Source organism: Hyperoodon ampullatus (genome assembly GCF_949752795.1).
Source record: "Hyperoodon ampullatus genome assembly, chromosome: 12".
NCBI lineage: Eukaryota > Metazoa > Chordata > Mammalia > Artiodactyla > Ziphiidae > Hyperoodon > Hyperoodon ampullatus.
In genome coordinates, this window is record NC_136925.1 from 56,598,481 (window position 1) to 56,624,824 (window position 26,344).

The 26,344-nt window shown below is 35.3% G+C and overlaps 1 protein-coding gene across 2 annotated transcripts in view; it reads left to right on the forward strand.

Annotated features, from left to right (window-relative positions):
- LAMA2 (laminin subunit alpha 2) overlaps positions 1-26,344 on the forward strand; it is a gene marked incomplete at its 5' end in the record, with an annotated part of 604,254 nt that overhangs the window by 357,644 nt on the left and 220,266 nt on the right. For both annotated transcript variants that reach the window (XM_079716968.1, XM_079716967.1), the window contains 3 exons: positions 3,342-3,455; positions 9,805-9,932; positions 19,929-20,015. In XM_079716968.1, coding sequence (XP_079573094.1) covers positions 3,342-3,455; positions 9,805-9,932; positions 19,929-20,015 — 329 coding nt within the window. The remainder of the gene's footprint in view (positions 1-3,341; positions 3,456-9,804; positions 9,933-19,928; positions 20,016-26,344) is intronic.

The window sequence follows — 26,344 nt, forward strand, 5'->3', positions numbered from 1 at the left end:
GAAAGCAAAGTTGGGTACTAAAAAAAGTTGTTTAAATTCAAATCTCAGTTCCCTCTTCTATATGATGCCACAAAGAAAATTTAGCTAAATATGATAAATTCCATGAAGAAAATAAACAGGGTGCCTTGATAGAGGTACTGAGAATGGGTAGAGGAAGATTAGATGGGAGGGACTACTTTATGAGAGGTTGTCAGGAAGGTTTTCTGAGGCGGTAGCATCTAAACTGAGTTTAGGGTCAGCTTAGTTAAAGGAGCTGAGGAGTTAGTGCAACAGAGTTTGGAGTCGGCAAGGAGCTGAGTGGGGGCAGGTATGGCTGGAGCTTATAGTAAGCAAGTAAGAGAGTGGCACAAGGTATGATTGAAGGAGGCTGGCCATTCAGAGCTTTGCATGCATGATAAGAACTTGTGGTTTTATTCTAAATTCAATGGAAAGAAGGCTTTAAGCTGGGTGATGCCATGATCTGAGTTATATTTTTTTGAAAAAGTCATTATAACTACAGTGTGTAGAACATATTTTACATGGCAGGAGTGGTAGGAAGGAAAATGGTTAATATGCTACTGTGGTAGAATGCAATGATGATAGTGGTTTGTTAGTATAATGACAGAGGATGTAGAAAGACATGTGTTTATTCTAAATATATTTTGGTAGTAGAACCAATAGGACTTACTGATAGACATGCCATGAGAGAGTTGAAAAAACTAAAGATTTTAAGAATGAGTCAGATGATGAGCTTGAGCAATTGGATGTGGTACCATTTACTGAGCTAAGGAAAACTGGGAGAGGAACAGCTGTGATGGGGAGGATGAAATCAATGATCCATTTTGGAAATATTAGGTTTGAAAGAGCTATGAAGTGTATTGTCAATGTCCAATGTAGGTCCTGAACTCAGAATATCTGTCTGGTCTATAGATATGTATTTAGAAGGAATCATCAACTAGGGGACTAAATAAAATGACCTGGGAGAAACTGTGGAAAGAAAAAGAAAAGTGACTAAGCCCCCAGGAGCTCCTGACAATGAGAAGTAGGTTGAAGCAGAGGAGACAGCAAAGAAATGGGGTGGAAACTTTGGGACTGTAAAAGCATGGAAGTTTCGAGAAGAGGACTTTTGAGGGAGATAGGAATCAACTAAACCATATCTTGATGAGAGAGCAATAAAGTGTTGATTGTAGAATTGTTTATTGGATTTGGCTCCCTGGAATTTGGTGACATGGACAAGAGCAGTTTTAATCAAGTGGTGATAACACAAGACTGATTAGGATGGAATGAAGCATAAAAGGGAAGTGAGGAAGAAAAGACATTTTATTTTTTTTAAGTGTTTTTCTTTTTTTAAACTTCTATTGGAGTATAGTTGATTTATAATGTTGTGAAAGTTTCAGGTGTACAGCAAAGTGAATCAGTTTTATATATATATATATATATATATATATATATATATATATATATATATATATATATATCCATTCTTTTTAGCACAGTCTTACTGAAAAGAAAAACAGGTAGGTAACTGAAAGTTATAGATATTAAGGAAGTAATTTTGTCTTTTTTTTTCTATTAGCTGATTTTTGATGGAGATACTAGATCATATTTTCAAGTTGATAGTAATGATCCAACAGAAAGGAAAGCTATTACTGATGCAGCACAGAGAGGAAATACTGGGAAGACAATAGATAATGGAATACAGATTACAAGTGCAGTGATATTCCTTTGAGAGGATGAGGAATCCTGCATGCCTGTTCCAGAGGGGAATATGACAAATGGAAATATACACTTATGCTTGTGGACTTGGTAGTGGAAATTTGGCTTCCAATGGCTTTAATTTTCTCTGTGACTAATGAGATGAAATTACTGGCTAAGAGAGAGGTGTAAAGAGTTGGGAAATTTGAAGAAAGAAGATGGGGTATGAGTAGTACATTTGCAGATATATATATATCACTTTTTAATGACAATTCCATGAATATTTGTCCTGAAAAGAGTAAATCAGTTCTCTCCTTGTTATCAGCACCCTTAATTTCTACCCCCTTCTGGATATGTAGCTTCACCAGTTTTTAGAAATATACATTACATTACAAAATCTCTTCTATAATGGGTCTAGGATGACAAGATTTTTAATGAGGAGAAATTATTAGAAGAGGTTAGAAAATTGACACCTTTTCTGTACTGCGCAAATTAAGAGGAAAGTTGTTTTGTTTTCCTTTCAGTTATGAAATATCAGCTCATCCTTTTTTTTTTATGTGTTTGCTATCGATGTTCACATTTAAGAGTCCTCATATCCTGAGGCAGAAGGAAGATTTCCAACAATACACAATTCTATATTCTTTATTACTTCAGTGGTTTCTCTCTTGATTCCACTTTCAACTGGGAAAAAAAGGCCTTTTCATGATATATTATGTCATAGTTAACCATCCAGAAATATGGTAAATAACCCACAAATTACAATTTTAACTTGATGGAGATCATAACCTCCTAGAGGGCAATGAAGTTTGTCCCCTTATTTTGCATCCCGTCCAATTTATAGTGACCCCCACGGAAGATAAACTTAAACATGACAGTGAACTGAAAGCCAGCACAGACACACAGATACTGTATGGCCCAAATACCCTTTTTCTAATCAGAATTCTATTTTTGGATGGTAAAGTGTTTCACACTTAAAAAGGAAATGATAGATATAAGTAGAGTTCTAGTAGAATAATGCCATAAAATAAAATATCAATGGAATAAATATATGGTAAATAAATCATAAACTATTTTGTGTAAATTTGAAAGCATAATAGGATGGAAGAAGTTGAGAATGAGAGGTATAAATTATATATGTGTGTGTGTGATCAAATGTTAAGAGCGGATGCTACCTTTCTTCCAAATGACTGCAAAGATTTTCTGAAAATGACAGAGTTATGGGCAGTTTGTACGTGGGAAATGGAGGTCACTCCAGAGAATCTACATTCCTTGGAATGACATTAGGTGCTCTCTTAGGCTAAGGTTCTGAAGAGTCCATTTCTGTCGGCTGCTTTTTTTCAGTACTTTTTCTTCCATTTTCTTATCTGTGCTTTATACTTTGCGACTGTCATGTTTCAGTTCTTTATATCTCTGCTTTATTTTGCTATTTCAGAAGAGACATCAAGCTAATGCTTCTTCTAATCTCATACCTGCCAATAACACTAAGGTTAGTACGAAGCTCCCATGTCAGGAGGAATAGCTCTGTAGCAATATTTCCATAATGGCAGTGCTTTGACAAGCACATTTGCTGGGTTTGCTACCTAAATATTCTCCTTTATCCAGTAAAGACAAAAAGCAAACTTTTAAAAAATCCCTGAGACTAACTTGAAGCCTTATCTTCCTTTCAGTCTTGTTGGCCTAGGCACAGACGAGTTAACGGCACTGTTTTTGGTGGCATCTGTGAACCCTGTCAGTGCTTTGGTCACGCGGAATCCTGTGATGATATCACTGGAGAATGCCTGGTAAGTGCTTTCTCCTTTGGAGATGCTGATTGACAGGGCTGAAATCAGCTCAATAGGTCCTGCAATTCAATTACTACCTTTGGGGCTTTAAATACTTGAGTCGGGAAGTGATTTGATGGCACTCTTTATATTGAACTGAGTTGGAAGCTGAGAACGTTCTTTCATATGTGGTCTCCCTGACTAACAAGCATTAGAAAGTGTTTATTCATATTAGTCTAAGAATTGAATTAAGATCAGATACATCATAATAAAACATAACTAATATCATAATAAAACATAACTAATGACTGGGATACCTATCTACCACAAATATATATGATTTCAATCCCTTCCATAAATCTACCAAAAATAGACTGTATTTCTGTAACAGGAAATAATTTATATCCCCCTAATATGAAAAGCATAAAATGTAACCTCTATAATAGGAATAATTCAGTTTTTTTCACTTTGAAAATGAGGGAATACTACATTTTTTTCTTGTCAAATGTCAGCATTTAACTAAATATAAAGCATCATATATAGATTAAAAAATAATAAATATATGCAATACATATTCACCAGAGCTGCTTACTCCTTTTACAATTAAGTCTATACTTCAACCAGAAAAAAAGCTCTGCAAAAGGCAAAGTACTTTCCATCCTGCTAAGAAGCTTTTGGATTAGAGAATTACACTGAATAGACCATTCTGATTAACTCAAGGGCATGTTAGTTTTATATTGTCTGACATGGCATGAAGCTTGAAACAACACTTCTCATTTCATTAGTCTTGCAGAAACACAATTTGAAATGGTGCCAGTTTAGGAAGATATCATACTCTCATTTCCCTGTAGAATTTAAGGCAGACTCTGTTATCTGTATTTCTTAATGTTCTCTCTTTCTCTTGCTCATTCTTATCCCCCACCCTTTTTCTTCTACTTAAAAGCTTCTGGGAAAAATCCAAAATGAAAACTCAGGGCCTTTGTTTCAATGTGATTTGGCATTTAGGTTTATTGATGCTCTTTCTGTTTTCTGTATAGAAGATTTTGTTTAATTGTATTGCAGTATAAAGCGTGATAGCCTTAATTTGTGGATCAGTAGATTTTTCAAATGGCATTGTTATGAATAGAAAGACTAAGTGATTTTCATTTTAATTATACAATAAGTCTTTTAAAATGTACCTTGGAAAAAATACTGAGTTACCTTTAAACACTTTACTAACATGCAATAGGAAATATTCAGTCCAAACCAGATACAGATTTGCTTTACTCAAACCTAGAAAGACAAAAATAAATATTTCATGATACCAGACTTTTAATGTTCCCAATAATAATATTTCATGTTGCATTCATTAAGTCTAAAATCATGCTGTTAATTCATTTGGTTATGTAATATTTCTAAGAATGAAAGCCCATTGTTTTAGAATAAAATAGTTTCATCCAGCATAATTTTGGGAGGAAGAAAGGAGGGGATCAATGATTATGTGAGACCTTCTACTAATGAAGCCTAGTTTACTGACTTTGTTTCATGGACAGGGGATAGGCTACTTCAAATAACACAATGAATCTTAGGGAAACAACAGAGATCTTGATGATAGAGATAGAATCTGGGGTGTTTTCTGAGTTTTCTGGTGTACCTGGTAAATAGGTGATCATGTAAGATATTTCTGGAGACTTTCAAATGCTCTTTATCTGAAATGGTGTTGACAACTAAATGCTGCTGTTCCATTTTGAGTGTATTCATTCTAATGTGATCCACAAAGAGAAAAATATTTAAATGTTGCACATCAAAGGCATTTTTACTGCTCACTTGACCCACATTTTAGCTTCCTTTTTTTTATTATTTATGCTTCCCCCCACCAGCACTAGATAGAAAATTTACAAAACTTACAGATAAACTGCTTTTTAGTTTGGCTTTGAAATCTAACTAGAAATTAACTGAAATATTTTTTGATATTAGACCAAAATCCAGACCTCTGTTATAGGGCAGACTTATTGTATATTAAAAGGTCATTTTGACTCAAAGTTCTTTTGAAGTGACCTAGGAAACACTCAAGCCACATGGGAAGATTGCATACTTGTTCCTTGTCATTGTTCTTGTGATAAGCGATGTGAATAGACATTTGGAAAGTACTTTTGTAGCAGGACACCTGTAAAAATAACCAGCCCATCAGAGCGAACCTTTCATCTTTTTCAGTTTGGGTTTTCCAATGTATTGTTGTCTAATATTGTTTTATGGTTTCAACTGCAGAAACAATTGAGGTTTAAGATTAATTTTATTTACATTAACTGAAATATGACATTAGGAAATGTAAGAAACTCCTACATGTTATTTTTCTTTCAAATCAGTAAAGAAAAGCAGGGTCTCTGGGTTGTGCAAGATTTTCAGTTGAGTTTTAGAAATACTATTTTCAACATGGTTAAAACATAATCAGTTTTATAATCTTATTTTTTAAAGCCCTTAAGTCTTTGAAGATATAATTTTGATTGTGTCAATCTGACAATATGCAAAGAATATTGCAAAAAACATACTTTTTTTTAGTAAGAGACAGCTTTAAACTTGAAAACTGCAAGGAACTAATATGAAGATGAAATCAAAGAGGAAAGCGTTTCATCAAATTGATCCATGTTTTGCACCTTCCATCCCAATGTGCTGTTATTTAGACAAATGTGGATAATAAAGTTAACACCTTTGCTACTTTGATAGAGGGTTGCTAAATAAATTTGAGAATTTTAAATACCTTAAAGAAAAACCTATTTTCAAGTATCACCAGATACTAAAGAATTACCTACTCACTGTCATGAAACTGTCATGAGATTTCAGAGCTAGAAAACTTCATATATTTTGAGCTTAACTCCCACATTTACAAAATGTAAGCAAGTGGATTACTGGATTTTCATTTAACATTGTCTACAATAAAGAATCTGTCCCTCTCCCCAAGGAATTTAACAAGCTATGTTCAGAAGTGTTTATTTATGGGTGTTTTTTTCTTAAATCCATTTACTAAGTGTAACTAAAATTGAGCTTCTTAAAAATATACTAAAAGAGGGCTTCCCTGGTGGCACAGTGGGTGAGAGTCCACCTGCCAATGCAGGGGACACAGGTTTGTGCCCCAGTCCGGGAAGATCCCACATGCCGTGGAGTGGCTAGGCCCGTGAGCCATGGCCGCTGGGCCTGTGCATCCAGAGCCTGTGCTCCGCAACGGGAGAGGCCACAACAGTGAGAGGCCCACATACCGCAATTAAAAAAAAAAAAAAAAAAAACTAAAAGAAATAATAATTCAGAATTTTCATTGAATCAAACTGGCTATCCCATTGGTCAATCAGATTAATAAACTTTTACTTTATGCTTAAAGTGAATTTATATTTTGACTATTAGCTATTTCCTCTACTTATTTAGTTACTGATGATAAAATTAAACGTTTTGCACTCCAAGCTCTGATGAATTCTTTTGAAATGAGAAAAAATTAGCATTTTATATGCTTGTAAAATTAAAAATGTATTTCAGTCATAATAAATACATATTGTATGATAGGTAATAGGCATTAGATACATTTTATTGTATCACTGGAGACTGAAGAAGTTATGTTTACATGATGCCAGAACATCATTAAAACTTATCAATGCTTTATAGACAGTTTCATTCGTTGATTATCTGATTGCTCACCTTTACCAGTCTTGATCAATTTTGTGAACACAAAGTGGGTTTATGAATATACTTTAATTAATATGAAGAAATCAAGATATAAATGACTTTATTTTGATTTTTTTTATTTTTGAAAAGAACATGGTTTCAAAAAATACTAATTGACAGAAAAATACCATTTCAATTTTAAAAAACAGTGTTTGTATGCAGAAAATTATAATAAACTGATGAAAGAAATTAAAGATGATACAAATAGATGGAGAGATATACCATGTTCTTGGATTGGAAGAATCAGCATTGTGAAAATGACTCTACTACCCAAAGCAATCTACAGATTCAATGCAATCCTTATCAAAATACCACTGGCATTTTTCACAGAAACTAGAACAAAATATTTCACAATTTCTATGGAAACACAAAAGACCCCAAATAGCCAAAGCAATCTTGAGAAAGAAAAAAGGAGCTGGAGGAATCAGGCTCCCTGACTTCAGACTACACTACAAGGCTACAGTAATCAAGACAGTATGGTACTGGCACAAAAACAGAGAGATACATCAATGGAACAGGATAGGAAGCCCAGAGATAAACCCACACACATATGGTCACCTTATCTTTGATAAAGGAGGCAGGAATGTACAGTGGAGAAAGGACAGCCTCTTCAATAAGTGGTGCTGGGAAAACTGGACAGGGACATGTAAAAGTATGAGATTAGATCACTTCCTAACACCATACAGAAAAATAAGCTCAAAATGGATTAAAGACCTAAATATAAGGCCAGAAAGTATCAAACTCTTAGAGGGAAACATAGGCAGAACACACTATGACATAAATCACAGCAAGATCCTTTTTGACCCACCTCCTAGAGAAATGGAAATAAAAACAAAAATAAACAAATGGGACCTAATGAAACTTCAAAGCTTTTGCACAGCAAAGGAAACCATAAACAAGACCAAAAGACAACCCTCAGAATGGGAGAAAATATTTGCAAATGAAGCAACTGACAAAGGTTTAATCTCCAAAACATACAAAAAACTCATGGAGCTCAATATCAAAAAAACAAACAACCCAATCCAAAACTGGGCAGAAGACCTAAATAGACATTTCTCCAGAGAAGATATACAGATTGCCAACAAATACATGAAAGAATGCTCAACATCATTAATCATTAGAGAAATGCAAATCAAAACTACAATGAGATATCATCTCACATCAGTCAGAATGGCCATCATCAAAAAATCTACAAACAATAAATGCTGGAGAGGGTGTGGAGAAAAGGGAACCCTCTTGCACTGTTGGTGGGAATGTGAATTGATACAGCCACTATGGAGAACAGTATGGAGGTTCTTTAAAAAACTAAAAATAGAATTACCATATGACCCAGCAATCCCACTACTGGGCATATACCCTGAGAAAACCATAATTCAAAAATAGTCCTGTGCGAAAATGTTCATTGCAGCTCTATTTACAATAGGCAGGACATGGAAGCAACCTAAGTGTCCATCAACAGATGAATGGATAAAGAAGATGTGGCACATATATACAATGGAATATTACTCAGCCATAAAAAGGAGCGAAACTGAGTTATTTGTAGTGAGGTGGATGGACCTAGAGACTGTCATACAGAGTGAAGTAAGTCAGAAAGAGAAAAACAAATACCATATGCTAACACATATATATGAAATCTAAAAAAAAAAGAGAAAATGGTCAGAAGAACCTAGGGGCAAGACAGGAATAAAGATGCAGACCTACTAGAGAATGGACTTGAGGATATGGGGAGGGGGAAGTGTAAGCTGGGAAAAAATGAGAGAGTGGCATGGACATATATACACTACCAAACATAAAATAGATAACTAGTGGGAAGCAGCCGCAGTAACACAGGGAGATCAGGTCAGTGCTTTGTGACCACCTAGAGGGGTGGGATAGGGAGGGTGGGAGGGAGGGAGATGCAAGGGGGAAGAGATATGGGGACATATGTATATGTATAACTGATTCACTTTGTTATAAAGCAGAAACTGACACACCATTGTAAAGCAATTATACTCTAACAAAGATGTTAAAAAAAATAATAATAAAACAAAAAGTAAAGAACAATGTGTGAAGGAAATTGTTATGTGCCTTGTGGTTTTATTATTTATTGGTATACATTTTTTAATTTTTCAATATTCTCATTTTTAAATTATGAGTGAAGCAAGGCCCTCACAGCTGTAATACATTAGTGCATTGTCCACATCATCAGAGCCTACTGAGGTCCAGATTAATCTCTGATGTAAAAGGCCATTGTGTCAGAGGATTTGTAGGATTAGCCATAGTTCTCATTAAATCAGAAGTTTAAGTTGAACAATTGATTTTTACCTAAATCAGGTACAATTTCCATTAAACATATATTATTAAGACTCTATAACTATACACACATACACACACTCACAATCACTTGTATTTCCTTAAAAAAAACAAAAAAGGGAAATACTGTTTGCATAATGAAAAAAATTTATAATAAATTTCAGTCATCTTTTTGTAAGTATGCATATGCTGAAACTAGTGTGTAGTTTATAAGCTAGATATTAAATTAACTTTCTGTGCTCTTTCCCAGCTGTAAAATTGACCATTTTAATGTGGAAAATTATTCTTTCTGGCTGGAAATAGACTAATGACTCTGTAGATCTATTTTTGGTAACATGTTGATGCTTGAGACCGAGATAATAAACTCTGATGTGCATTTCTTCCTCAGAACTGTAAGGATCACACTGGTGGCCTATATTGCAATAAATGTCTTCCTGGTTTCTATGGTGATCCTACTAAAGGAACCTCTGATGACTGTCAGCCCTGTGCCTGTCCACTCAATATCCCATCCAATAAGTGAGTAAAAAACTTAACCTCTCTCATGAGCTGGGAATCCAGTTCTGCAAGTGCATTTTTGATATAGAATTTACCCTTTCTCTTGTCACACATAAAAAAATAATACATTTATGCATGAATTTCTCAAGAAGATACTGTGAGTTTTTCCAAATATAAAACATTTAAAGTTATGGCTATTTATTCCGCAGAATTTTTAGTATTTTAGCTCTAGTTTGGAGGAGTTAATATCTAAGAGACAGAACTCAAATAGATTTTCTAAACCAACTCCATAGAACAGAAGACATATATTATACAAACGTAGACATGTGCCCACAGGCAAGCACTTGCACACACACACACACACACACACACACATCTTCATACTGTAATAAAATGAGTACTAATATAAATGCTGCTCATTTAGGTCCCAGTCACACAATATTTGTAACTCTTAGGTAAGTCATAAACCCCTCAAAAAGGTAAAATAAGAGATCAGTTAGTTGACCTTTAAGCACCAGTTCTGTCCCTCAGCGCACAGTTTATCATATTATCATATATCATATTATGTATATATATATGTTTATCTTATTGAAATAATTATAATTGTATTATATGATAAATTATATAAATATTGAAATATGGGTGATAATTTGCATCTTATTTTACATAAACTACATCTTGAAAAAGTTTAATGCAAACTTCATGCAATTTTTCTAGTCATCCATGTTTCTTTCTGTCTTTTTTTTAAATTTTCTGTTTGTTCACCTAAAATAATAACCTTTTGTAACAGACTTTGATTTTCTTTTGTTTTTGTTTTGCTTTGTTTTATCAGTTTTTATTGGAATATAGTTGCTTTACAATGCTGTATTAGTTTCCTGCTGTACAACAAAGTGAATCAGTCATACATATACATATGTCTACTCTTTTTTAGATTTCCTTCCCATTTAGGTCACCACAGAATACTGAGTAGAGTTCCCTGTGCTATACAGCAGGTTCTCATTAGTTTTCTGTTTTATACATAGTAGTGTGTATATGTCAATCCCAATCTCCCAATTCATCACCCTCCCTTCCCCCCTGGTAACCATAAGTTTGTTCTCTACATCTGTGACTCTGTTTCACCTTTGCAAATAAATTCATCTGTACCATTTTTCTAGATTCCACATATAAGCGATATTATATGATACTTGTTTTTCTCTTTCTGTACCAAACTTTTAAAAGTATATATTTTGTCTGCTCTTCCTTTTACCTTTTAGGGGAACACTGTATTTCAGCTGCTCTAATTCACTTTCCCCTTAGAGCAGCCATCCCTTAAGCAAATACGTAAGCAAGATCCTGAAACCAAAAATGTTTTTTATTTTAATGGGACATATTATGTTGAACAATACAATACTTTTTACTAGTAAAAATTAAATATAACTATAGTTTTAAATCAAAGAAATTGTAGAACTTTTTCTTAAAGGCAAGCTTAGTGCTTAATAAAATTCATATTATTTTATGTACTTTCCACCTGTTTCTAAATGCTGTATTAATGCTTGCAGATCAAAAGTTTTTAATGATTTTTAATGAAATCTGTCAGTTACAATTTTTTAATGTGAAGGTGTTATCAAGTTGGTCATACTCTGAGGTCCTACCCAAGATATTCCTAACGGAAATGGTCTTTTGTTACTAGAGTCCATAAATACTACAAGCTAAAGACTTTGAGAATAATTCTGTCATTAAATTTAAAAGTTCTCATAGGAACTATGCTTCCTACACTTCATCTCACATGAAATCCTTGTCCTCTTTCCTGACAACCTTCCTCCCTCAGAATTTTCCATCTTAGTCACTGGAAAAGAAGAGAAAGAACTAAGATTAATGAAAGCAGCCTACTACATTCTAGGCATAGGCTCAAGCACTATATTTGGCATTATTTAACCTTCAAAAACTATTCAATAAGTGGGTATAATTACTCTTATTTTATAGATTAAGAAAAGGGTTTCCGAGTGGGAAAAGAGCATTAAAGTGCCAATTCTCAGAGAATTCCTTGATTTAAATGCTGAGTTTCATACTTTCTAGCTGTGTGACTCTGGGAAAGTTACTTAAACTCTCTGTGCCTCAATTCTCTTGTCATTAGTTGTAATAATAGGACCCTCTCCTAGGGTTCTTGTGAGAATAACATAAATTAAAATACACAAAGCACCTAAAACAATCATTGAACACAGTGAGCCTAATATAAGGACTGACCATTATTAAGTAATTTGCTCAGAGTCATAAAATATTAAAGTATCAGAGTTGGAATTTTAAGTTTAAAGTCCAATGTGCTTTCCATTTCTCTACAGTTTTACATTGAGGGCTTCTTTAAAAAACACACTGCATTTTAAGTGATAGCATTAAGAGACTTAAATGGGAAATGGGGGAACTATATCAGTGATCAGAACATTTTCAGAATTTAGGGCATGAGCCTGGGTGGTTACAAAACTGAAGATCCTTTGGTAACCAGGGATGTCAGAGAAGAGGAAGAAGGCAAAAGGAAATCTGGAAAATAATGAATATGTTGGTCATAACATGACACAAACCTTGCTCTCTGGTGTACTTGTGAAGGGTCAGATCAAGCAATGGAGAACCTACTCACTCACATAGCTGAATGGAATTCTCCAGAACCATCCAACGTACACAAAACTTTCACTGAGGTGAGGAAAACAAAGGGATAGCATCAGGACACTCATCTGCATTGCACTCCTCAGACAAAATGTCAATGGCATTAGCACAGCTGTCAATTCAGCACAGCTGACCATTAATAGTACCATGGGAATCCTAGCCTAATACATTTGCAGAATTATGTAATTTAGTGAATATGTAGACCTTATGAATTTATCCTCAAATTAGACCAACTAATTACCAATTACTATAAATGCAGAAGAGCCATTAGGGAGAGAACTTTGCTTGGGTAATTATAGGCATTCATGACCCATTCTTCTCTGTTTACTGTGCCTCTACTTTAAAATGGATTCTAATTGTGTTCCTGAAAGGAGAAAGTCAGCAAACATTAAAATACCATCCGTCAGTGGTAAAAAGGACTGAGGTCCCAGTGTCCAGTGATAAAATATTCTTTAGTATTGTATTACAGTTCGGTACATTATGCAGATCTTGATTCTTTAAAGACAACTCGATAATAACAATGTAAGTTACACCCACTATTTAAAGATTCTTAATTTCAGGTGCTTTCATTTACATTAAATAATTATTAAGTAATAATTTTAACTTTAGAAGTAGAATTGACAATAGAGGGCAAAAACCAATTTTAAATGCCAGCTTTAAATGTGACATTTTTACCAGGAATTATACCCAGTATCTTGTAATAACCTATAATGGAATATAATCTGTAAAAAACCTGAATCACTGTGCTGTACACCTGAAACTAACAATATTGTAAATCAACTATACTTCAATAAAAAAAGTGGCATTTTTATAAGTAGAAAGAGGGAACAGTGATGATCCACTTTGTTTAAAAATTTGTTTTCAGAGGTATTAGGTCTTTTGAATTTAACACACTTTGAAAATTAACATAGTTAAGCTGCACAATAGTGATGAGAAAAATTCATTTTAATCTAATAACCTGAATTTTTTATTCACTAAATAATGGGGACACTTAATGACTTAGAGAAACTCCCCTTTTAAAAAAGTTTTTAAAAAGTCATTACACTTATAATCTGAGTTAGAAACTATGAGGAATAACTTGACTAGTTACATATTATTCAGAAGATGGGATTTGAATGTTCATAAGTTATTCAGAAAAAAAAAAATTCAACTAAAGATTGCTGCAACCTTCATCTAGAATTGTAAGGCTTAGTGATAGTTTTGCCTTGGTGATTTATCTATTTAATCCCCAGTCATAAATCTTATAGATCATAAGCATTTTGGCTCCAAATTTCTTAGATAATATGGCAAAATAAATCAAATTGTGTAGGGAGATAGAGATAGATCAGTACAATTATTATGTATGAATACAGACAAGCATATAATATTTAAATTATATATATATATATATATATATATATCACTTCATCAACTATTTACAGTGTCCACTGTTTGCTTAGCCATCTCATCTTGGTGATGTATATATTCTAGCTATAGATTGTAACTAGGTAGTGAAATTTATCTCTAGAGAATAATAATGTAATTATTATTACATTATGTAATAATGCAAATAAAAATGTAAATATTTCAAATGTTTATATTAATTAATTTCTGGCATCACACAGCTTATAGATTAAATATGATATGAAAGAGACACATGATTGTCTGCCCTTGAACACTTAGGATGTGTTTGAATAAATAATATTATTGAAATCATTGTAGATTTTCATCAGTTATATAAAAAAATTTGAGATAATCTTGGCACAAAGCTGAACAGAGAGTAGGCTCTTAATAAGTTCTGTCTACTAATATCATTGTGAATACTACTTCTTTATGCACATCAGAAATGCTAAACTAAATTTTTGAAAGGATGGACCACTTCTAGAGCTGACTTTTGGACTCACTCAAGGGGCCACATTGAATTGTTGTTAAAATTAGTACTTATAACAGAGAAATATAAATATTCTAAGACAAAATTTAAATTTAAGGACATGTTCATTTCAACAACTTTATTTAGAAATTTTAGAGCGTGATAGGTATTTTAGAGCACTTTCCCACATATAGTTTTATGTACACACAGATGATTATCGTGTATCTTACTAGTCCCATATACCAGAGGGAAAACTAAACTCCAGAGAAATTAAGTGCCTGGATCGTGATCATACAGCTTGCTTGTGGCAGAACCAATATTAGAACCCGTATATTCTGATTCACCTCTCTGTGATTCTTCCAATGGCACTATAGAAATAGAAACAATTACAGAGACATTGAAGAGAAGCAAAAAAAAAAAAAAAATTAATAGAACTTAATGTTAGACAAACTATGAATGTCCATTGTAAAAAATGACTAGTGTTTGGCAACAGCTATGCTAACTCAAATGTAAGGAGCTAGACAGGATGAAAAACTTCAGGTTTAATTACTTAATTTATTGTGGAACTATGCTAAGTATTTGCTTTCATAATTTATCAGCATGAAGGCTTTACTCAGATCACATTCCTATTTTGCTAAATGAGAAACTCATGTTTAGAGAAACACATGAAAATAACCCAATTCTAATTACAAAATCCAATTATGGACATTACATCAGATTTCACATTATTTAAAGATAATTAAAGAAATATGTTTGCTAAATGGGTCTCCTGAGAATAAAGAGAACAGATATCACTGAACTGAAAGGAGAAAGAACTTAAGGAGAAATTTCAAAAATTCTTGTGACCCAAACCACAGTCATGAAGTAAGATGAGTTTACCCTTCATTTTTCTCCTCTTTCTCTCAGTCCTCTGCTCCTTTAGCAGTTATTCGTGGACAGTCACACCATCTTAGCCCTAGCTTCCTCACTCACCGACACTTTGCAGCATCTTATCCCTTCTGGTCTGTCTTCCCCTACCCAAGTGTTCCAGGTAACAATTAGTTAAAAGGAGTCCTGCTCTCCTATTTTATATGCACACGTAGAACATGTCCTGATTGTCTAACCCCTAATGATGGAAAATGTATGCCAGTGATGAAAAAATTCATTATTTCCTGTCACATCACAGAAACCAAGAGGCAATTCAGTTCCCTCTTGCATTGGCTGTGAGAAAGTTCAAAGCCATATGTTGATCTGCCACTATCCAATGAACATATTGTACAATATATACATATACACATATATATGCATTTTTTACAATACACATTCTGCACTCTAAATATACCCCTGATTTTATCTTATTTTTTAGTTTTTTTCTCTTTAATCGTATTGCATCATTTTATCTTAATGTACATATTTTGATAGGTAAGGTTAAATGCATTCTGGAACAAAGCTAATTGTATCTGTATTTATACATTCACATACCTAAATACATACACATATGCTCACATACATATTCATTTGTATGTACATATATACACTTACTTATAAATGGATTATTATAAATATAAAAATTTACATTCAGCCATTTTAAAAGACTGTTTCTATGTGTAGTTCCTTACTGTTTATTCCAGCAATAGCTTCTCTTCCTCCCCCTGTTTGTGGAAAAAGCCTGCTATTCTTGATCTCTTGTGTCTTCTGTAGCATGGAGTGGATAATCCAGGAAGCCGAATATTGCCTCTGCTGGTGTAGAGCGAGCCAACTAGAGTTAGATGACATAATCTTGGAATCACTTGAAGTCAACAAAGATCTTACAGTTCCCTCTTTCTATCACAGAACGGTTAGCTTCCTGTATCTGCCAAAATCAGTGTCAAGTTGCTGCATTTGCCAATCCAAATTCTATAGACATTTTTTGTTGCACATGTTTATTTCTCATTCTAATTTTATGTTTGTATCTGAATACCATCTTCTCCATACTTATAACTGCAGTTACAGCAGTAAGGCAGTGAACCCTCAGTTTACATTGTTTAAGGAGCATTGAAGCACAAATACAAATATATTTTATGAGGAGCTTTTATTTAGATGCATCATGTCAAATAGTTATATTACTAGAAGTTTAAATTCACTTAATTCTGAATACTGGATGGTTATAGGGAAAAGAGAGCATCAAGTTAGAAATCAAAAGTTTTGGATCCCGTGCTAAATTCTCCTGGAAATTAACATATGACTTTGAGCAAGAAAAATTATGCCCTCCCCCACCAGCTCATAGGATTTTGTGAAAATGTGATAGAATTATTCATAAAAGTACTCTAAAAATGTAAAGAGCTAGTCAAATCTGATATATTGTTATTGCTTAAATTTTTCTGAAAAAGCATTGATTTCTGTCAGTGAGTGTGTTTTATTTTACTTCTGTCAGCCTTAACTGAGGCATGAATATATTCAAGAATTTGAAATCTATTTTATAAATAGTTTTAAAGTGTCAGAAGCCTTATCAAGAACCTTTGACATGACTTATGGTAAACTAATTTAGGATCAATAAACAATTTGTATAGTTTTCTTTCCATCATTGTAGTCCCACATGGGTGGGAAACCTAGGGCTTCTAGTTAAGAGTCACTTTCTCTGTAGATGATGAGGTAAGGAATGCCAGTTTTAAAAGAAAACATACGTGCTTTCCAGAGGTTTGTCAAAATCCAGTCCTCCGTTTTATGTCTGAAAACAATAGCAAACCATGGCATGAGGAGGAAAAAACAATTGTTTCTTTCCATTTTTACATGTGCCTCTTCTCCTCAGTGCAGTCATACTCCTGCCAAGAAGATCACCCTTAGTGAGCTCCCTTTGGGTCATGGGTGGCAAGCCACAGGCTGCTCTCTGAAAGATGTGTCCCCTCTCACAGACCATAGGCTGGGTGTAACTTGCTTCTGCTGCTTGTGGCAGCCACCAGAACCCCTTAACGTGAAATGTTTTATCTGAGTAAGATTTGTAATCTCAAGATATGCCAGACCAGGCTTTTCCCCACTTACCTCAACAGATTCATTTAAATGTTCCACTGAGTTGAAATTTTTTAAATGATAGAACTACTTGGTTCAAATAGCTTGCTACTATCAAAAAATAAAAATTATTAAATCTTTAAAAACAAACAAACCAATCAAAAAATGGGCAGAAGACCTAAATAGACATTTCTCCAAAGAAGACATACAGATGGACAATAGGCACATGAAAAGAGGCTCAACATCACTAACTGTTAGAGTAATGTAAATCAAAACCACAATGAGGTATCACCTCACACTGGTCAGAATGGCTATCATCTAAAAGTGTAAAAATAATAAATCCTGGAGAGGGTACACTGTTGGTGGGAATCTAAATTAGTGCATCCACTATGGAAAACAGTATGAAGGTTCCTTACAACACTAAAAATAGAGCTACCATTTGATCCAGCAATCCCACTCTTGGGCATATATCCAGAAAAGATGAAAACTCTTAATTTGAAAAGATATGTACACCCCAATGTTCATAGCAGCACTTTTTACAATAGCCAAGACATAGAAACAACCCAAGTGCCCATCAATAGAAGACTGTTTAAGAGGATGTGGTATATATATATAAACAGAATATTACTCAGTCACAAAAAGAATAAAATAATGTCATTTGCAGGAACATGAATGGACCTAGAGAATATCATACTAAGTGAAGTAAGTCAGACAGAGAAAGACAAATAATATATGATATCACTTATATGTGGAATCCAAAAAATAATACAAATGAATCTGTATACAATAGAGGTCCCCAACACCCGGGCCATGTACCGGTAGTGGTCCACGGCCTGTTAGGGACCAGGCCACACAGCAGGAGGTGAGCAGCGAGGGAAGCTTCATCTGCTGCTCCCCATCGCTTGCATTACCACCTGGTCCATAGAAAAATTGTCTTCCACGAAATTGGTCCCTGGTGCCAAAAAGGGTGTGGATCACTGATACACAGAACAGAAACAGACTCACAGACATAGAAAACAAACTTACGGTTACTGAAGGGGAAAGGGAGTGGGAGAGGGATAAATTAGGAATACGGGATTAACAAATACAAACTACTATACATAAAATAGGTAAGCAACAAGGATTTACTAAATAACACAGGAAACTCTATTCAATATCTTGTAATAACCTATCATGGAAAATAATTAAAATATATATATATATATATATATATATATATATATATATATATATATATATATATCTGAATCACTTGCTGTGCACCCGAAATTAACACTATCTTGTAAATCAACTATACTTCAGTTAAAAATAAATAAATAAAAGAATTATTAACTATTTTACAGGACTACTATGAGTTAAGCCAAAGGGAGATTATTAAAAAAAATAGTATGTATGATCGGATCTGCACAAAAGTTAAGAAAGTATTCCAAAGTCATACAAGTGTCAGGAGCAAAATGAGCTCAGTGTTTAATTTGTTGTTCTCTCTTTAATTCATTTAGCCATCAAGCAAACCTCTACTGAATTGTTCTGTCATATATAATAGAAAATAAATCTATTTAGGGAAAACATAATGAGAGAAAGAGTAGTTGGGGGCATTTCCTTTGAAAATGGCAGAGGAGCAGAACTCACAGAATTCAAAACAGTTGTTGGCTCTTCAGAGAGCCATTGTGTCACTTCTGAGGTAACGGTCCATGCATGAAGGGTGTCTCTCACAAGGCAAAGAAGTATGGCCAGAGTCGAACAGGTTGATGAGGCTAAAGCTAGCACATAATTACTCTGCTAGCTCCTGACTTGGTGTTCAACTCCGTGACTTCAGACCCAGGATGGAAATATGTACAAAGAGAGAGGTAAACTTTGGAACATGCCAGAAGATATGAAATGGCAAGGTTGTTTTGGTTTGTTTTGTTTTATTATAAATTTAGGCAGAATATGCATGCTTGATCTCATCTGAAAGCTTTTCTGAGGGTTCTGTCTGTGTAAACAGTGTAACCCTGAGTACACATGGGCAGCAGCCTGCACACACACACACACACACACACACACACACACACACACACACACACACACATACACATCCACGCCCATGACAGAAGTACTAGACAGAGGAACCCCATCACCACCACCACCACTACCACAGCTTCCACTACCACATACTGAGTTTTCCAAAATCTCTAACAGATTTCTGTGGGTTGCTTCAAATTCATCAGGATTTGGCTAGAGAGAAAGTATGTGAGACTGTATTTTTCCAGGCCTGGGGAATCCCTCAAGAACAGCTATACAGTCCCACTTATTATTGATGATCAGGGACCCAGAACAGTCAAAAATCAGTTAATAGCATGTCACAGGGATACTGTTTTCCTTTGGACTGTGTTCACGTCTGCAGAAATAGCAATGTCATTTTATCCTGGATTGGCCAGATCCTACTCTCCGTCTGTGAGATGAGAATGACCAGCCTGTACCCTTTTGTCACAGCAACATTGGAAGAAGAGAAATGAAAATATGCTGCTAATGACTTTGTTTATATGCTTTTTCCTTGTCGCCGTTGTTCTCCAATGACATCAACATAGCTTTAGCCCGACGTGCCATTTGGACCAGAGTCTTGGCTTGATCTGTGATGAATGCCCTGTTGGGTACACAGGACCACACTGTGAGAGGTAAGCACATACTACACTGTCTTTCAATGTGATTTCTACCTTGGGAGTTATAAAACCACAGGCATTATCATCCTTTGCACTATCCCAGAAAAGCCACCACACTCAGGTGAGATAAAGTTTCTCACCACACTCGTCAAACAAATGCAGTGTATTTTTATAGTTTATTTATTCTCTAGAAATTGCTCTATAAATCTCCATTCACTCAGAGAATGTTTGATTAATGTTTTAATCTTAAAGGTTAAGCATTAACCTGCAATCTTTCTAGAAAGTATTGTTCAAGTGGAAAGTCATGCACTTTAAGATTTATCTTACTCTCTACGTTGGCAACATTTATTTTTCATAATTAGCTTTTTGTCCTTAAAATGTAGCTTAAATGTGTAGTTCATAGTTCAGCAAGTGGTCCATAATTTACCTTAAATATATTTGAAAATCGAAACAAAACGTAATTTATTATCATGATTTATATTCTCATCTAATTACTTCTAAGCCAATATTTTAATTCCCATTGATTTTATTAGGTTGTTTTGCAGTGGAGCCAGGGATATTATTTTATGTAATTTGTGTGATTATTTTTCCTCCTAAAATCTTGTGGAGGAAAAGGTTCTTCCGTATTTCAGTCTCACTGAAAATGGTACAAAATTCTCCCATAATGTCATTGACAACACAACAGCATCTTCTGGGTGTAGCACTGAAAATAGTCCCTTTTGTTTCTGTCACTAGAGGGTGGGTGGGGGTCAAGGTAGGGGGAGAGGCAGAGAAAGTACCTGCTTTCACCCAGCATCACCAAGGCTAACACCACAGAGGGCTATTTCTGCCTATCCTTTCCTGTCCCCTTGGCAGCCATCAACCCTATTTCAACCAGGCTGCATAAAGTTAGTGAAGCAAGAGCCAATCACCCAGAGAGAACTTAGCCAGCAGCTAGCAGTCTGTGGACACAGTGCCAGTGATAGCTCCTAGAGGCAGCAAGTACTATTTGTGAGTATGGCAGCATCTGTAATTTAGTAATGGAGGAACAGAACTGAAATAAGGAGGGTTTATTTGCAGTTGAGAAACTAGAAGTCTTTGATTGTGTTTTTTTTTTAAAAAGGAGGACACATGCATATTACTTACTGTAATAGGAGAACATATCATTGCCAAGACAGATTTACATCAAATGCCTAATCCCTCTGGCTCACTTCAGGCAACCTTTTTTTTTAGCAACTGGAAAATGACAGCTGCTCTGTAATACAAGGCCATTAAATCCATTTATCTAAGTGGACTTAGTCTCTGATGTATTTATACCGCTTTGCTCCATGATATGTATTTTCTGTATACGTTAGACAATGGTTTCTGAACCATCTACAATTTAAAATCCTACATTTTATTTAAGAAACATTTGTTTGGCAACTACCATGTGCTGTGCATGGGGCTAGACATAGGCTATAAACAGATGGATCCTACCATCCTTGCCCTCAAGCAGCTCACATTTTTAATGGGGGTGAGAATATTTGAACATATTCTGGAGAACATTCTGGTCTGAACAATAAAATTCACCTAGGAAAGGAATACCTGACAGAAAGGATGATTTCCTGTCTAAAACCTTTATTAATCTGATCAAAAAGAAGAGAGAAACATGCATCAAATGGCATATCTTACCTCTAATTCAAGTTTTTCAGTCAAAAATAACCTTAATCCATTATTATATGGAAGATGTGATATTATATTTTTCTAGCCAGAATACAGATTAGGGTTTTACAGGAATATTTAGAGTCTATCATTTCTCTGCATTTGTAGGAGCTAAGAAGTCCATTAGATGGATCCAAAATATTAGGAGAGATATTTTTGGGGATGTGCAGGCTGAAGTAGACCGGGGTGTGAGGGAGAATAAGGGTCAGGGAAGGAAGGAGATATGGGTTGTACTGAAAATCCTGTAATCAAAACTATTCTGTGAGTGATTGGTGTAATCAGTTATGCATATCATCTACACAAAATCAGCATTGAAAAACTGAAGCTGTGTTTTCCAAGCTATAGATGTTCTTGGAATAGAGTTCTATGATCACTTACGTTTGGGAAGCATCTATTAGCATGTGAAAGGTTCTGACCAGTCCTGGAGTGAAAAAAAATCTCTTCAATTTGTTTAACTCATCACTTTCTAATCTTACGTGACCATAAATCCCCTACTTTTATTATATAGCAAGAATGCCTCTTTCTTAAGGTGGGATTGTATTGCTATAAACTTCCCCCTTAGAACTGCTTTTGCTGCGTCCCATAGGTTTTGGGTCGTCGTGTCTCCATTGTCATTTGTTTCTAGGTATTTTTTTATTTCCTCTTCGATTTCTTCAGTGATCACTTCGTTACTGAGTAGTGTATTGTTTAGCCTCCATGTATTTGTATTTTTTACAGATCTTTTCCTGTAATTGATGTCTAGTCTCATAGCATTGTGGTCGGAAAAGATACTTGATACAATTTCAATTTTCTTAAATTTACCAAGGCTTGATTTGTGACCCAGGATATGATCTATCCTGGAGAATGTTCCATGAGCACTTGAGAAAAATGTGTATTCTGTTGTTTTTGGATGGAATGTCCTATAAATATAAATTAAGTCCATCTTGTTTAATGTATCATTTAAAGCTTGTGTTTCCTTATTTATTTTCATTTTGGATGATCTGTCTATTGGTGAAAGTGGGGTGTTAAAGTCCCCTACTATGATTGTGTTACTGTTGATTTCCCCTTTTATGGCTCTTAGTATTTGCCTTATGTATTGAGGTTCTCCTATGTTGGGTGCATAAATATTTACAATTGTTATATCTTCTACTTGGATTGATCCCTTGATCATTATATAGTGTCCTTCTTTGTCTCCTGTAACAGTTTTTGTTTTAAAGTCTATTTTGTCTAATATGAGAATTGCTACTTCAGCTTTCTTTTGATTTCCTTTTGCATGGAGTGTCTTTTTCCATCCCCTCACTTTCAGTCTGTATGTGTCCCTAGGTCTGAACTTTTATTATATAGCAAGAATGCCTCTCAGACTCAGATAGATGGGAATTATAACTTTATATTTTTATCTCAGTTTAATTTCTACTTTGAGATCAAATTCTTTATATGTAGGAGCTGTGAGGGCTTGGACACATAATCTCAGTCAAGTACACTTTAAACTTACCCAGTGTTATATGTCAATTATGTTCCAGTTTTTAAAATTTCTTTTAACTTTATTTCTCTTCTCCCCACTTTCCACCTCTAGCTTTGGTTAGAACCAAAGTTCTAACAAGCTTACTTATAGTACCAAGAGCCTTGAATGCTGGAATGAGTGTGTGTGTGTGTGTGTGTGTGTGTGTGTGTGTGTGTGTGTGTGTGACTGTTTGGGGTAGTACACATATGGTAGGGCCAACCTGTTCTGAGTAATTCATCCAAATGCATTTCTGCTGACCTCTTCCTGTTTCCTGTCCTCCTGATTACCTTTCCCCTCAGGTCTAATAACTCTCCCCACTACTGTCCTACCACTCGTGGGCACACAGGACACATACTGCTGTCTTCTTTCCAAACTGGGATCCACCAACATCCCTACTCTCATCATTTCTCCTCCATCTGCCTTTCTAACTCCATCCCATTTCCTGTTTGGGGATGAATTGCAGGAGGAGGTGCCACATTCATAGAAATGGTGACCTTTAAAGCCAAAGTCCAAAAGATTCCTATGTCTCTGCTTTCCTTCCTGTCAGATCCCTTAACTCAGTCAAGCAGCACAGGTGGTCTCACTGCTTAAATTGAGGGAATGGAGAAAAATTGTGAACAAGAGGATGGCAAAACAAGATATGACAAAATATGGACTGATAGTGTGTCACACATAGGACACTGGTTACAGTTTTCAGAAACTTTTGCTTGGGGCCAAAGCACACATACCTTGAGATAGTACTGCTTTCCTCTGACTAGGGACTGTTTTAAACAAAATGAAGAGAAGAGAACCATGGGTGAGGGAACTGGGTATTCATCATGGAACTTTGCTAAGATTCTAGGCTTTTATTATCTGGACAAGAAAAGAAAAATATAGAAAAACAAGGAGACAGTATTTTGAAGGGCAAAAAGGGATGAGTGCCGGAGCATCAGTGAAATTAAAAAGAACATGGAGAAAAGAAAGTGAGCTAAATGCTGATGACATCTGCTCTACTGGATACTAAGCTACTTTCTGAATAAGTTTGTAGCCTCAGCAACATATCACACTACATGGAGACAGACATTTTAATAGACTGTGACAAGTTCATCCAATGAGATCCATAGGACCACAAGAAACTTAATGAACTATGTGGACCCCTTAAACCCTGTCCTCTCCTGAGCTGGACAGTTTTTTATGTCCTCCCTAAGTAAGGAGAGAGAAGTCAAAGTTAACTTTAATTTCTCAATTGCCACTGAGAATGCAGAAGGTATTTGAATTCAATTGCTTAGTATTTGGAAAAGTTACCTACAGTTTTATCCACATGATTTGTATTCAGTGTCAGAGAAGCCCCCCCCTTTTTTTTAATTTCAATTCCAAAATCCAATTTAGATATTCTCTGCTTCAGAAACGTCTTGACTCTGAACCAAGTCTAATTGTCATCTGATCACTATGCTGATGAGAATTTCTACTCATGGCTGAGTCTCCTTGATCCCTGAGTCCTGTATGCAGAGCATGGGGTTACAGAAATTAGAGACAAGAGACAGTTATGCTTACTCGGTAGTGCCATTAGGAAAATTGTGACTGGAAGTGAGGTTTCAAAAGGCTGCTTATTTGCAGTTGTTCAGTGCGTACACTGCACAAAAGTACTCAGCCAAGGGGGAGACTGGGGGCTCGAATCCAGTGTGCCCTCTTCTTGCCAATACACTAGTGCCCTCTTCTTGCCAATACACTAGCTGTGATGTGCTTGGGTGCCCAGCCATGTCTACTGTCTTCTGTTCATTTTTCTGCATCTGCCCAGAGAGAATCTTTTTTTTTTTAATTTGCCGAAAGCACCATATAAGCAGGCACACTTCCTCAGTCTTCAGCTGACTCAGTCAAGTGGGAGGTAGTAAGAATACAGTGCAGTTCCACGACCATTCCCATTTAAACTCCAGCCACCCTCCCCTGTGCCTTTGCCAATACTGATTCCTCTGCCTGGAAGACTGCAGCCCTTCCCCCACCTCTGTCTGACACCAACTCTGCTGCGCTCTTAAAATTCAGCTCTGTCATCCTGAAAGGGTCCTTGATGAATCCTAGTTCGAGTTGGTTGCCCTTTTCTATACTTCTTTAACAGTATTTGCATATCTCTAATAGTTCACTGCTACATTTTTAACTATAGATGACCCTAGAAAAACATGGGAGTTAGGGACACCGACCCCTGTGCGGTTGAAAACAGTGTATAACTTTAGAGTTGGCTCTCTGTATCCGCAGTGTGGTATCCGCACATTAAACCAACCTCGGACCACGTAGTACTATAGTACTTATTGACAAAAATCTGTGTAGAAGTGGACTCACGCAGTTCAAGCCCATGTTGTTCAAGGTTTAACTCTATATCTTTCTTCTCCATGGACTGTAGTATAAAGGCTGTTCCTTATTTATATTAGTATCATGTGCAAGTGCTCAGTAGATGTTTAAGGAAGAGTGGAAGGGGAAAAAAAGCAAGAGCTTTTCTAACTTGCTTAGACTGAAGCATTGTTTTCAGTCTATAGATAGGAAGAATGTAGACCAAAGATTTTAGCCAAAAGTTGTTCAAAAATGATGGACCAGAATGAAATAGAGAAAAGTCTCACCAATTTCCTTTCTTCTTTTCATTATTGTTTCTCTCCACTGCCATTTCCTCTCTCTCTCTCTCTCTCCCTCCCTCCCTCCCTCTCGCTCTTGCTCTCACTTAGATAGATAGATAGATAGACAGACATAGATAGATATAGATATAGATATATACCTTCCTTTAATATTGTTCCTAAGTCATCTTACATAACTGCATGTGTTATCTATATTTAAACAATCTCTTTCTAAATATTGCAATTCGATTTGAAAAAAAGTTAGCAAATGTGCAAAGGAGCAGGGACTTTGTCACGTTAAGGTCCATCTCTAGCAAAAAAAAAATCCAATTAACTCTCTGTTTACAAATGTCTTCCTTCTGCCTTTCATATGAAAATGAGAGGACTTTAGATTTCAACTAACAATTTGTTTTGGTAGAGTGAAAGTCTGAGAAGCTGGAAAGGTCTAAAGGACTGTGATTTACACTAATGTTAATTAGATGAATCCAACTTGATCAGACTATAAAACACTATTATTAATTCAAGTTATATGATTAGCATTATTGTATTCACTGACCCTAGAATTACCTTTTAATTTCTATTGATGGGACTTCCCTGGTGGTCCA